General features: G+C 49.9%; 1 protein-coding gene and 1 long non-coding RNA gene across 2 annotated transcripts in view; both read left to right on the top strand.

Moving 5' to 3' along the window:
* Nucleotides 1–14,910, top strand: part of LOC144175246 (uncharacterized) — a gene marked incomplete in the record, with an annotated part of 119,278 nt that overhangs the window by 18,014 nt on the left and 86,354 nt on the right.
* On the top strand, nucleotides 369–2,411 carry LOC144175247 (uncharacterized). Its single transcript, XM_077704345.1, has one exon. It carries the CDS (start codon nucleotides 384–386, stop codon nucleotides 2,409–2,411), a length of 2,028 nt encoding a protein of 675 aa, XP_077560471.1. The 5' UTR covers nucleotides 369–383.

Below are 14,910 nucleotides of genomic sequence, written 5' to 3'. Positions count from 1 at the left end.
CGCTACACGACGCTGACTCTCTTATCCGAGAGGTGACCGATTTATACATTCCGCCACCACTCCCTTCTCTCTACCCTGAGTACACAGGGCCTCCAAACAGTGATCTCGATCGCCCTTTCACATTACCCGAGCTGGAACGTGCTCTGGCTCAAAATAAAGCTGGTACCATTCCGGGCGCGGACCAGATCTCCTATTCCATCCTAAAAAACCTCCCTGACTCGGACAAAGAATTCCTTCTCTCCCAAATCAATGAATACTGGAGCACAGGTACGCTGCCTGAGGATTGGATTTCTTCCACCATCTCCCTCATCCCCAAACCTGGCAAGCCCCCCACCCTCCCAAACCTTCGCACAATTTCTCTCACCTCTTGTGTCGGGAAGACGATGGAACGCATGGTTCTCGCGCGTCTCACAGACCTTCTCGACAGTACCAACTTCCTACCCAACAATCAGATCGGTTTTCGCCCCCATATGTCTACCCAAGACCTGTTTCTTCTTCTTCAGCAAACTTTCTTTCAGCCCTCAGGGTCTCAAGTTCATGCTCTCGTGACTGTGGACGTACGCAAGGCCTTTGACACCCTCCTTCACGACGCCATCCTTTCCCCGCTCCAAGACACTCATTGCGGCTCCCGCCTCTACTCTTATGTTCGTTCGTTCCTTCGCTCCCGACAAGCTCGATTCCGACTTGGGACCGCTCTATCCCCACCCATCACCCTTACCCGCGGTACCCCTCAAGGTGCCGTACTATCACCTACCCTCTTCAACCTCGGCCTTGCCCCCCTTGCCAGAGCCTTGTCCGAGATCCCCAACCTACAGTCGCTTCTATACGCCGATGACATTACCCTCTGGTGCACCCATGGGTCTCCGGGGGAGGTGGAACAAACGTTGCAATCTGGCCTTGACCTTATTTCTCAGTTCTTTGCCTGCTCAGGCCTGCAAGCAGCTCCAGAGAAATCAGAGCTGCTTTTACTCTCCACCAGTAAATACCAACGATCTGTCAACCCACTCTTGTCGCTTACCCTCGATGGCACTCCCGTCCCCCGATCTTCATCCTGCCGGGTTCTGGGATTTCCCCTCCAAGACCACTCCTTCTCTCATGTAATAAAGTCCACGATCACCACATGCCACCAAGTGACTCACTTGGTCCGACGGGTGGTCAAGCGGCGTGGGGGCATCGATGAACGCAGAGCCAGTCAGCTAGTAACAGCCTTCGCCCTGAACAAAATCTTGTACTGTCTCCCATACTGCACATTAACACAAGCACACATGCGAAGTGTTCAATCTGCCCTTAACACACTTTACAAAGCTGCCCTGCGTCTCCCAACACACGCCTCTACAGAGAAATTATACGCCACAGGTCTCTTCCTTCCTCTTCCTGATCTTCTGCGCCTCCACAGGGATCGACAGCTGGGCCGTCTGTCTGGCTCCGCGCAGGGCCATTGGCTGCTTCAGCGGGCGGGCATCAGGCCCATTGACTTTCCTCTGCACACCCCCCAACGGCCCCTTCCCAGTAACCTCCGCTGTGCCCCCATTCCCTCCAACATGACCCCACACCTTCACGAGGGCAGACGGCAAGCTCGCGCGTTTTACCACGACCCCTTCCCTCCGGACACTGTCACATGCTATGTTGACGCGGCGTATCACCCAGCTTGTGGCTCCACTGCTTGCGTAATTATGTCCCGCCCCACTGACACCCCAATAACCTCCACAGCAGGACCTTACTCCCATCCTACTTCTCCCTTAGCTCTCGAACTCGCGGCGATCGTTCACGCAACTAGAGAACTAACTTCCCTACCCCCTTCCCCCCGCTACCGCATATGCTCCGACTCCATGGCGGCTATTCGAGCTCTTCGCGACAACCGAATTGCCGAAGATCTGCATGACGACCTCTCTGAAACTCTCACGCTCCTCTCCCCTGCCTCGGTCGCTGTGGTGTGGGTGCCGGGCCACTCAGGGATTATTGGCAATCAGCTGGCTCACCAGCTGGCCCGCGAGATTACTAACCGGGCGCCGGTGATCCCTTGGCCTTTCCCTCCCATGGCGGACGCGGCATATTTCTACAAGAAAACCCTCAAAGAGCACTACCAACACCTCCGGCACTCGCTACAGACTCTTCCGCCACCACACATTACCCTATCCATTGCACAAGTGCACACCCTTCGGGCAATCCAGCTGAACACCCTCACCACTCCGGCACGTCTTTACCACTACGGCTATCGCTCCGACCCATACTGTCCCAACTGCCCCGCTACGTACGCAAATGTTGAGCACATCCTTTTCTCCTGCCCCGCTGCCCAGCAGTCTCCTCATTACCCTAACCCCCCTCCTCCGAACTGGCGAGTGTGGTTGGCGTCGGCGGCCCTCGTCGACCAGCGAGCCATGATTCTTCTTGCGGAAGAGTACGATGCATAGGTCTTAATCTGACCAGAAATAAAGTTTTTTCTCTCTCTCTATCCTTAAATACAGCGCTGCTACGAAGTTCGTCGCGATTCTCCGCCTAATAAACGCGGCTCTAAGCCGTTGGTATCCGTCGTGGGGAACTACCGCAATGGCATCCCCCCCCCCCCCCTATCTCTCCAACCAACTTCGCCTTGTGATTTTTTTACCTTGGCGGCGCCTTCGCCCCGGCTGCGAGCTGTCTCCCCACGCTTCACTTTTGTTTTTTTGCGTCCGGAACCGTCGGTGATCGCATCCCACCTCGCCGTCATCGGGGCGCTGGCGCGGTGCTTGTGTTCACTGCGAAATTCCGCATATCAGCTTACGCCCCATCTCCCTTCGCGCTCCCCCCTCTTCCCCCAGGACGTTTTGCAATACTGGCCCTCCTGTCTAGACACTCGGACGCCTTTGCCCGAAGCAGCGTCTACGAAGGCCTAAAATATTGGTTCGAGAATCCACCCGAAACAGGAGAGCCCATAAAATAGGAACTGCGGTCACGCCTGCGCCTGCAAGCTGCAAGCTGCAAGCTTTGTTCCTAAACGGTTCCGACCTAACGAAAAGCCACTTTCCCTTTTTTTCCCGACTCGCAAGGGCAGTTTCCGTTGTAAATGTGACGTCAGCTGACGTGGAACACGTGTTTTCCACGGCATCTCTTGTAGTGACAGACTCCGAAGCGAAACCGGCTCTCAAACAACTCTTCTAAGCAGCTCGTTTGTGAAGCGCAACACATAGGCAGAAGGCAACTGTATTAGTTTACTTTTTGTTTTGTTTTTAGAACTGATCGTTGAAGCAGCCGTCATTTACACGTCGTGTTTTCAGAACTGAACGGTGAAGCGCCCATGTGGCTAAAATAAACTTTTTTTCGACCTTTCAGGGCAGCTTGAGACCTTTATTGCAGCATATAATATTCACGAGGAGACCTAATTGCGCTGCTGAGAACGAGGTCGCGGTTCGATTCCCGACCGCGGCGGCCGCTTTCCTGATGGAGGCGAAAAGCAAAAACGCCCGTGTGTACGAGATTTCGGCCTAAGGTGGTCAAAATTATTCCGGACCCCTCCACTACGGCGCGCCTCATTGCCTGCGTTGCGTCGGCGCGTTAAACCCTGCAGTATATCAACGAGGACACCTACGCACTTTTTTCTGGCGTAGGGATTTCCAAAACACTAGACTGACCGGCTGCCGAACGTGTCCTTCTATTATTAACGTTATCATTTTTCTTTACATCTTTTCTTTCGGTTGATAGCCCAGACCAGAGGACACTTGGGGGAACCTTCATTGCTACTCCACTGCATGCAACTCCTCAAATGAGTCATACAGGCCTCAGTTATACAATTAGTTACGCAGGCCTTGGACTCAGTTTTGTTGAGTCCAAGGCCGCAACTCATTCTCTAAGTCCTTCTTCAGTTAGCTAGAGCCAAAGGTTGCGTGGTGCTAAAGTGGGAACCATCTCCCAATTTCTAAAAGAAAAAAAAAACAAGACGCAGATTAGTATACGAACCAATGCACTATCCCAGTATACACTAACGAGAGAAAATCGAATTCTCCCTGCGCATTGGTTCTCATCGAGACACCCACACAAAGGTCGCGCATATTCTAAGCACATCCTGAACTTTCGCTCGTACGCAGTGGATGATACCTGACGCACGTAACTAAGCTTTTCGGGAAGGGCGACATTGCATACCTGCGCACACTCAAACACCGGAAGTTCTGAACCTATCCGTGCTTTCAAGGCGCGCTTGGCATGCGTGAGTGCTGACGACCTGTGCGGCCCGTGATGCGTATTTGCTACAAAGGCAGGACAAGGTGCTGGAGCGGTAATTCTTCCAACTGATACCACCAGATCCGGAGGTTCTGTTCCTCGTTAACAAAATTATAGTTCTAACCATGCTCACGACCGCTCCATACGCGTGTTAACTGCTTAAGGAATATAATATCAGAAGTGCCTCTATGGATTGTACCTGATCTACAGGTGCGGTTGTCGATTCCTGGAATCGCTAAAAAATCCCACATGACGTCTTCGGTCCTAAGACAACTTTCACCATTTTACATCAGTGAAATGTACGGAGAGGAGTCGCATGTTTTTGTTGACGGCTCGGTCACGGCGTCTTCGTCGGCAGCGGCAGTGGTTATGCTTGCGAAGGACCTGACCAAACGGTTCAAGATTTCTTACAGGACGTCGTCTACCGCAGCAGAACTGGTCGGTTTACGCGAAGCGCTCCGCACCATTTCTTGTGAAAGGCCACAGCAGTGGATTATCTTTTGTGACTGCAAACCAGCGCTGCAGGTACTAAGGTACCCAATGAAGCGAGGCGCGTACGATCAGCTGACCACTGATGTCGCTATCCCGTTTAAAGTGTTGAATGAAAAGGGCCACACGATGGTGTTTTAGTGGATACCAAGTCACTGTGGCATCGCTGGAAATGAGTTGGCGGATGCAGAAGCACAGCAGGCACACCACAATGGAACTCTCCTGTATATACTGCTCACAAGGCAGGATGCTAACGCGATACTCTACGGAGCACGTAAACAAGCTGCAGCCTTGCATTCGTCGGAGCCACAGAATCGATATGAACACCTTCACAATCTCGATCCAGAGCGAAGTTCTGGGTCAGTCATGCTCCTCGTCTTCGCCGAAGTCAAGAGACATTGCTGCACAGGCTGCGTCTTGGAGTAGCATTGACTCGGAAGTATCTTCACACAATCGGACGATAGGACAGCCCAGACTGTCTTCTGTGCGGTTGTCCTGCGACTATCGAACATTTGCTTAGTGCTTGTCCAAAGTACTCTAGTGAGCGAATGAACCTCGAGACAGCTTTACTACGCTTGGACACTCTCCCTCTGTCCGGACAAAAGATTTTGGGCACGTGGGCTGACAAGAGGAAGCAAATCCTAGCTGTTAAAGCCCTGCTTACATTTCTTGGTGACTCCTCTTTGGATTCTCGCCTCTATAGGTTGGGACAAAATTGTACAGACTGCGAAATAATGTCTCAGCAGTTTTCTTTTTTTTTTCATGGATGATAGTCATGTGCTTAAATGTGAACTGTAGTCATCTGATTCAGCGCCCCGTTGTACGTGAGTCGTTTATTGGTGTACTGCTTGTACATAGTTCATTTGTCGGTTTCATTGTCATTCCCCATACCTTCCATATTCATTCCTTTCTCTTTCTGTCCCCAGTACCCTCCCCCCAGAGGGAAGTAGCAGGCCCAAGATCAATTTCTTAGGCCGACCGCTTCTCCTTTTTCAACAAACATTCACTCTCTCTCTCTCTCTCTCTAAGGAATATAATGTCTTCTTCAACCATACTTTTGTCAGCACAAAAATAGAACATGTCGTCACGTTAGCATTAACACGTTCACACTTAAACAATATTAAAGCATCAGAACTTCTAAAGACGTGCTGACCATGCAAATACTATAATAAGTACCTGGAGAACGGCCCCTGTGGGAATTTTTAGGGTGATTGCACTGAACGATCGAGATATGCCACAAAGCCACTATCCCTCAACCTTGGTTACGTGTTTTTCGTATTTCAGCAGTTCTTAACGTGTGTAATAACAACAGCTTAATGGTGGGTTTATTGGTAACTTGATAATCACCCGATAAAACGATGAGGAATTAGAGGAATGGAATTGAATGGAATCGCCCATTCCCGGAGTGGGAATGGGCGATGTTCCGGCATTCCGAGGAATTGAAAGGAATGGAATTTAGGCAACTTGTAATTCCCCGGAATGGAATTGGAATGGAATGGGGACGCCCATTCCGCAACACTGGGGTCTACAGTGTAAAAAATTCCCCGCATTTCCCCGAGGGGAAGAATGTGAAAGTGCGAATGCACGAGTTGAATTTGCGCGGTTCGGTAATGTTCGCGAAAGAGAGATCACACACACACACACACACAACTACAAAGAAAGAAAGATGCATTTATTCACAGACACCTATTTGTGTTGTCGTTGTACTTGATTGCTAGAGCGGATCTCAGCTTTGAAATTTCGTGTCAGTACTCCTTTAAGCGGGTGCATTAGCCCTTCTCACGCCCGATTCCTGGCCAATCCCCCACGTGGGTATGTGCCATGTCAGCGGCCAGGCAGCGCGCGCCCATCTCCCCCCGTTGCCAAGGAAAACGAGGAGATTCCTGGCCAATCCGCCACGTGGGTATGCTATGCGGACATCGCAGGTGGACGCAGGTTCAGGGTCGCTTAAGAAGTGCATTCGCACTTACCTGGCCAATCCCCCACGTGGGTATGTTATGCGGACATCGCCGGTGGACGCAGGTTCAGGGTCGCTTAAGAAGTGCATTGCACTTAATAAATAACATGAGAAATGGCACAAAACAGGCACGGTACGTCGGCATGGTCCCAAGTCCTGACTGGCTGTTCTGCTGTTCCCGGAGCACTTTCACTTTTTAGCGAGAAGAAAGAAGGAAAAGGGCGATCGGTGTGCAAATTTGGGATGAAACGTGTATTTGAGTTTTTTTTTTTAGAATAACAGGGCGGTGGCGAGAAGGAAGGGACAAAGGACAACAACGATTTGGAGGAGAGTTTTAGGGCTAGTCTGGGGAGGCGGCAGAATAAAAACGGCGTAAGAAGAGTCAGCTAAGTGTGCGCATGCGCGCACTGCCTGACTGCGGAGAGAAGCGAGTCTGTTCCTGACCTGGTCTGTAGCGTGGTTGTTCGATTGCGCCGTGTTCGTGTTGCAACGTCTTGGAATCGCGATGAGTGCAGGTGAAGGGGCAGGGACTAAAAAGCGACGACAATTCAGCCTCGATGAGACGATGAAGATCATCAGTGCCGTGTAGAGCGGCCGGGAAAAAAGGACGTAGCCGAGGAGTACGGTATCAGCGCATCGACCTTGTCGACGTTCCTTAAGGACAAAGAAATGTATGTTTGTAGTTCTGCACTGGGTATTTATTAATTTATGTTACATTTCACTTTAATTCCTTCTTTTCCTTTTTGCTTCATCGTGTTTTCTAATACTGAGTGAATGTAATGATGCCTGCTCTTGTTTCTTGTGGAATAGGGTGTTTAGAAATTTCACCTAGATGCGCGGTTTAGTGTTTTATATCTCGTGAAAATTCCTTAGTGTTCTTTTGAATATTACTATAGTTTTACATGTATAATATTGCGTTTCCTGTTATTCTATTTGTCCTTTTTTCTCCCCCTTCGAGTCCGCCCTAAATATACTACTTATTTTGTATTGCTATATTGTCAATATTTTTTTATAATTTATATTACTACTCTGCAACGCAGATAGCTCTATAATAAGCCACTGTATAATATAATTCTAGCGCCTTTCACTGTGTTTTATTTTTCTATGTAATATTTAACCGAGGGTCCTGGTGCAGTCTCGACTATGGGACCCTCGTCTGTATAATTATGCTTTGTAACCTTCATCTTCTTGTAAGATTGAATAAACTTCTTCTTATATATGCTTATCTGCTTTATAGAGTGTCAATTTAGTGCGCGACGCATATAACGAAGTGACGTGTATAACGAACAATTACCACGGTCCCGCACGCTTCGTTATACAAGCGTTTGACTGTAGTACAGAAATGCATTTTTAAATGCAGAGCACTTCAGTAACTCACGATGTCACCCGCGTTGACGTCCGTAGTCGTAGTCCACATCGCTCCCCCTACACTATATAAAAAAATAATACTTACCGGCGCCAGGTTTCGATCCCACGACTCTGCGGGCGGAACGCAAGGTACGCGGTGCTCTACCCACTGCGCCACAAAGCCGACACAAAACGAAAGGTTACGAACGCGCATTATATCCTTGACTCATTCAACCGTCGGCCACATGTGCGCCCTCTCCCCCGCGTCCTCCTCGCCTTCTCTCCGCTCGCAACGCCCTCTCTCGCCGCGTTCGGTTCGGGCGCACAACAGGTGGGGACGTGCGCAACACCCTCTCTCGCCGCGTTGGGTTCGCGCTGAGCAACAGTCGGTTCGCGCGCAAGAACAGGTGGGGGCGCTCGCATCGCGCTCTCTCGCCGCGGTCGGTTCGCGCTTAAACAACATATGTCGTTCGCGCGCGCTCCGGTCGCTAACATCTGTGGCGTGATAGTGACGTCAACATCACGCGTTCGTGTGGTGGCGCGATTTCAGCGCTATTGGCGGTGAGATGTTTGAGTGGCGCCCCCTGGCTCTGACGTCGGCTTAGGGACTCGCTCCGCTGTCGTCTGCTACACCCGCGCCGCGGTCATCCGCTTGTAACAGGCAGCAGTGCCTGTACTGGAAATCGCCCGCTTTGATGCTTTAAAAAACGTATTTTCAGTCAGATTCTGACAGCTCTGAATAATTTCATGCATTATCCCCCACAAGTTTACAATACACGAGGAGAGAGAGAACGACTTTCATAGAGCATCGCTCAGACGATCGTGCGTACCTCGTCCTATCTAGCGTATTTGCGAGTTTCAGTGCTCAGAGCTCCTCGATAAGTATTCAAAATGCGTAGGCTTCCCTAAACTGTTTCTGAGATGCTCTTATGAAGACTCGGCAGTCTAATGCTATACGCACCAAGCAGCGGGTCGCACAGCAGGAAATAAAACGGATGTCTTCTATTTCTTTCGTTGTTGTTGACTTGTGTTAGATGAATGTTTTTTTCTGTGCCCAACTCATTAATTTTTCTGCACCATCCCAAACGTCCTAGGAGGTTTGGGGATGTTTCCGAGGCTCACAAAGTTCGTGTGGATATTTTCTTCGGGCTGTAAGGTATACAGCACCTTCTTCAGAAATGGGCTTTCCTTATGGCTGCGCACAAAAGTACATACCCACAGCGTGCGTTGTTTATTCACATGCAAATGCAATGAGAAGGTTTGTGCTATATGCGCCACCGCGAAACGGCTCAGATAGCGTTGTCCTCAGTACTCGAAGGCGGCTTTTGTCCACCGAATTTCTATCGAACCATCGTTATCGTAACGAACTCAATCTCAACCCGAACAATTATGTCATTATTACGGTGTTGAAGGCTTGATATACTTGCTAACGAACGCAATAAATAGTATACATGCCGGTTTTCAGTATAACACAATTCGAAACCGATGAATATGTCCAAACAGCTCTTTATTGTTTTCCAACCCCTTCAGTCGCACAGAACAAATCCTGGCCTACTCGGGATGACGGTCGATGAATTGAAGAAAATTACTCTTACTCTCTCGTCTTGGACTGAGGAGCCTGCCCACTAACCAGCTCGATTTTACTGTTAAAGTTTTCTCCTCCTCCTCGTCCTCCCCCTCTGGAGTGCTGTTTTACTATAACGTCTATCTGAATATTGGTATATGGCTGTGGCAAATGTAACGAAATATCCCTCCAAATCTGAACAAACATAGTCTTACTGTATTTTTGCCATACAGGTAACTCGTTTTGCTCAATAAGCCCCCATACTGGTTAGAAGCCTGGTATAAAACCAGCACGCGCCTATACACACAGCAGGTTATTTGGAAATCAACCTACATTATTTGTGCCCCATATTGCATGTCGGCACACTTTAATGCCGTGACAACGTAAAGTTACTTGATACAATAGTTTTGAGCGTTAGGTAAGGTTGCCAAATCTGTTTTGGTTGCCAAACCAAATCTGTAAGGTTGCCAAAACTGAAGAGGGACAGAGTCCTCGTCAGGCGATTTAGCCTTTAGTCTCTGTCCCTGTAGCACACGATGTATTTTGGTTCCTTCCATTAAAGGATTGATTGATTGATTTTACCTTACATACGATTAGCTGGAATCGTAATGCCTTCTGCCAAAGCCGACACAGCCCCGAAGGCCTGGAATTTGTTTTGGTCTTCCATTTTCGTTGTTGTCGGTTGTCAGACTCCGGCTGTTACCTTTGTTCGAAAGATTGCTGAATACAGAAACTGACGCCTAGCTCCGACTCTTTGCGCTCCGCACAGGACCAGCTTCGCAGCAATGCATGGGCGACGCCGGCAATGTTTTTTCCGGAGCGGTATCAAAAAACTATACTTAAAGTCACGCCTTGAGATAGTTTATGCGATTTTAAGTTTTTTGTTACCAAAAGAAGTTGCGCATACGCAAGATCTGCTACGGACAAGCACAAAAAGTCAACCGCGCGCAAAGAAACAGCAGAGAGAGCGAGCCCGAGTGAAGCAGACGACAAACGCTAGAATCCCTAAGCCGACGTCACAGAGGCGCGCTCCGCAGCGCCGCCCGTGGTTGCGCTCACCGCCAATAACACTCTCTCGCGAGGGGCATTGGATTGGATTGGATTGGATTCGATTGGATTGGCTTGGCTTGGCTTGGCTTGGCTTGGCTTGGCTTGGCTTGGCTTGGATTGGATTGGTTTGGATTGGATTAAAGTGGATTGTGTTGGATTGTGTTGCGTCATAGCCGCTCCATGTTGCGTCATAGCCGCGGCAGGGGGTTCAACGGCACGTTTCACCATCGACTTCATCGACAATGTCTACGCTGGAAGACAACAATTACAACAACAACAACCAATACGTAATCCATACGACTTGCAGGCGCGCCCCCCGTGGAAATGCTCGGCATTTGATCATGCCAGTCATGAGGGGGATGTTTACTTTTTTTTAGAGAGTGTGTTGGAGATGTTTGCTAAGATAAAAGGGTAATCAACATGGTGTGAGTCATTATTGGCCGTAAGGGCCAGCACAGGACATGTTTGTGCTGCAACTGTTTTTGACTTCACAAGTAGGATGCCTGATTTTTACCTCACTGCGGTGTTTGCCGCCTCGGGCCTTTTCTGACCTCTCAAGAGGATAAATGTACTTCGCAAGAGAAAAAAGGGAAAAGGTGGATGGTGATCTTCCAGAGCGAGCAGTGCTTTTCCTTTTTCTTCTTTGCGTTGTGCAGCTCACAAGTCAAGGAACACAATTACGCCCGAGTGCTGCATTTTTAATTTTTAAATTCACGAATACAAGGTCGTGTCCGGACAAACACAGACGCCATCTGCAGAAAAGTGGTGAACATATTCTGCTGACCTCCACCTGCAGTTGTAGGTCAGCAGAAGTTAACTTTTTAGGCTTCAAACCCCCTATAAACCAATTAACCCTTGCCTTTCTCCTTGTCGCATTTCAAGCTCGATGAACCAGAACATAAGTGTGTGAAACTACAACAGAAAAAAATTCCCCCGCACCTCCCCGAAGGGAATCGTGCAGAAATGCGAATGCATTGGGTGCACCGATGAGTGTGTTGCGAGTAATGGCGTAATTAATGACGAGAGTGTGAACGTAATCATTTATTCATCAGCGCCTGTTTGTGTTATCATTGTACCTGACGGCCACAATCACTGCCTTGTGATCGCTAAAGTGCACGGTCAAAGGGTCTTTGAGAAGCATACGCGCGTCACAGTTTCGCGTAAAGACCAGATCAATGCAACTCCCGTGAATGGTAGTGGGGCACGTGTCGAAGCCGGCAGAGAGACAATGCATAGAGTGCCTGGTCTGCATGTACTCGAGCAGCCACTCGCCACTCTTCTTGCGCACGTCAAAGTTGAAGTCGCCAACCAAGACTATGGGGTCAGAGGGTTTGGAGCGCACGTGCACACTTTCCATAGCCGCGTCCAGAAATGCATTAGAATTTACGACGACGACGACGACGAAGGCAGAACTACGAGGAATGCAACACCGTGTTGCATTCGTGTTGAATGCAACACGGCCACAGCACGGCATGAATATTCTCTGACCTGAGTACTTTCCATAAAGAAAGCGTTGAAGTCCCGCGGAGCTTCTTTCGTGCAATCTCACAGAACGCCCCGAAGCGAATGCCCGGGTTTCACGCATACATTTTATTCAACTTCAAAACAATCCAGACTTGCGTGTCGAACGAACACAACGTCACGACATGCGTTGCAAGTCCGAACCGCGATTGACCGGCGATCGGTTGCCTCCTCCTGCCCGTCGCAAATTCGGCACTTACTTCGCGCGCGGTTTGCGAGGTCCAACAGCCAGTCACTTAACTCTGGAGCGGAAGCCAAGAAAGGTTTTAGCCACGCACACTGTACATACCCGCTGCGAGGTTGAGTCGTACGTCGCTCGAGAAAGAAAATCCAGAGCATGGGAAGCACTGTCCACCGCAGAAGCGCAACGTCGCATCTCATCGCGAACGCGCCCACAACACACACACTCACACACCGCTTCGGTCGCTGGCCTGGCTACAAAGCTTCGTTTGGGCAGTCAGCGATGTCACGACGATACAGAGCTGCGCGAGGGTGATGTGCTAAGCACTCGACGTATTTAAAAACATAGGAGCAAGGAACTTTGTCCATCATAAGCATATTACTGCCGACAGAAAAGCGGAACCGTAGATGTTTGTCGCGCTACTTGCCGCCATGTTGGAAACGCAAGCGGCCTTACGTGCGGACGCTATTTCGCTAAAACAGCGCCCGCTCGTCTTACGTCCGCTAAACGCAGAAGCGGCTTAACGTACGGCGCATGCACAGTAAGAACGACGCAAAGAAATAGCGTTCGCTAACTGTTTGCGTACGGTTGCGTACGTTATTCTAAAACTCTCTATTAACGCACTAACCACCGAGCGCGGGATGGATGTGTGCAAGACTATGAATGGGCACAGCGCAAAACAAATAACGGTGCCGGAGGGATCGCTCTTTGCAAAGGTGTGACCATATACGAGCTCGCTGAAGAGGCCGCCGCTACCACTTTCCTTTCTTAGACGTCTCGGCCTTCTGCAACTACGTACGATCGGGACAATACGTCTCCTCATGAGGAGGCTTACAGTGCTCCCTTCACAATGACTTCACTAAACCAAGCCCCCGAATGAGCGAAAAGTCGGGGCATACCAGGTGCTGAGCAGGTATTCATTGCCCATCTGTAAAGCCCCCCGGATAGCCACAAACATGCACTTAAGTAAATCAACCACATCTGGGGCAGTGGCGAGCTGCCCACAATCTGGAAGTTTTCGATCATAAAACCCATCCCAAAGCCAGGCAGGTCACCTTACTCGCTACCCAACCTTCGTGCAATCTCCTTGACACCGTGCTTGTGTAAGCTCATGGAGATCATGATAAACGGGAGTTTAACTTGGTATCTGGAGGGACAGCAGCTGCTTGCACCTACACAGTACGGTTCCCATCTGGAGTGTCGACGCAAGACGTGTCACTCCACCTTCGAGAAGACGAGCTGGACAAGTGCTCTAACACTGCTCGGGCAGTGGTCGGTGCTCACATAAGGAAGGCTTTTGACTAGGTTCCGCATGACACGGTTCTCCTTAAGACCCGAGAGCTTTGCATATGCGCGAGGCTCTTTAACTTCACCGCAGCCTTCTTACAAGGTCACACCTATCAAGGACACAGAGGCCACACAACCAGCACTATCTACCAGAACCACGTAGGGATGCCTCAAGTCTCAGTTATTGCGCCAATCTTCTCCAACATGGTCACGCACGGCCTTCCATCCAACTTGGAAGTAGTAGCTGAACTCGAGTACGCAATTTATGCTGACGACGTGACCGTGTGGACACGTCAAGGTACCGTCGGTGCACATGAGGGCATGCTCCAACAGGCCATGGATATCATACGTGGTAAAAAGTATAATACCGGCCTTACTGCCGCACCAGGCAAGACCGAATTCGTCGTCATTCACAGTGGCAGATGTAAAACAGCAGAACTGGCTGAGAAGGAGGCCTACCGACTGCGGATCGGAAACCAAAAGATATCGAGGAAGCCATCTTATCATATTTCTAGGTAGGTACCTGAACGAGAATCGCACCACGTCTACCTGGTTCCAAAGACGATGAAGACGTGCACACAAATTTTTCAGGTTCTTAAATGTATTCCAACCGTACTCAAAGAGTCAATGGAAGAGAGATACGGCAGATCGCGCAAGCACTTCTGGTATTTCGCAACATTCACGGACTTCCATGGCAGCCTGTCAATCGCACACAAAAACTTGCACTCGAAAGCTTGCTTAACGAATCACGACGAATCGTCAGAGGACTTCTCTGCTACATCCTCGAAATGCTCAAGAGCTGCAGCCTTCTCAACGACTTGTCCGAATTAACTAAGACACATAGGCCCACTCAAGAAGCCCAGCTTCGCCCGACAGACGCCGGCCATGACATCATTTGCCAACTAGGCTACAGCACCAGTGGTCTATCATTACTCCCGCCACACACACCTCCGTGGGAGCCTATTACCATCACGGGCGGCAAGCCACCCTCGTTCACATGGGACGTCATCATTGCGGTCGAAGAGCAGTCTATGCGACCCTCTCCACACAAGCAGCACTTCAGCATGAGCGAGCCATCTACACGAATATAGCCATTCCCACTTCAGCCGACTCAAACATAGCGGGCGCTACAGACTGGTTCCACGAAACTACTGGTCGCCGTCGCCACGTTTGTGACACTCCAGTCTACAGCACACAAGCTGAACTGCCGGCGATCTCTGTCTATCTCTGCACAGCTGTTAAGGAAGACCTAGTGAGTTCCCCAGTGCATCACGATCTATACACGGAATCACAAGCAGCCCATCGAGCCTGTGCCAATGT

Source organism: Haemaphysalis longicornis, unplaced genomic scaffold (genome assembly GCF_048455015.1).
Source record: "Haemaphysalis longicornis isolate Haplotype H1 unplaced genomic scaffold, Haemaphysalis longicornis Haplotype H1 scaffold_3, whole genome shotgun sequence".
Classification (NCBI taxonomy): domain Eukaryota; kingdom Metazoa; phylum Arthropoda; class Arachnida; order Ixodida; family Ixodidae; genus Haemaphysalis; species Haemaphysalis longicornis.
Note: the sequence above shows the minus strand (reverse complement) of the source record. Positions and strands in the feature narration are given on the sequence as shown.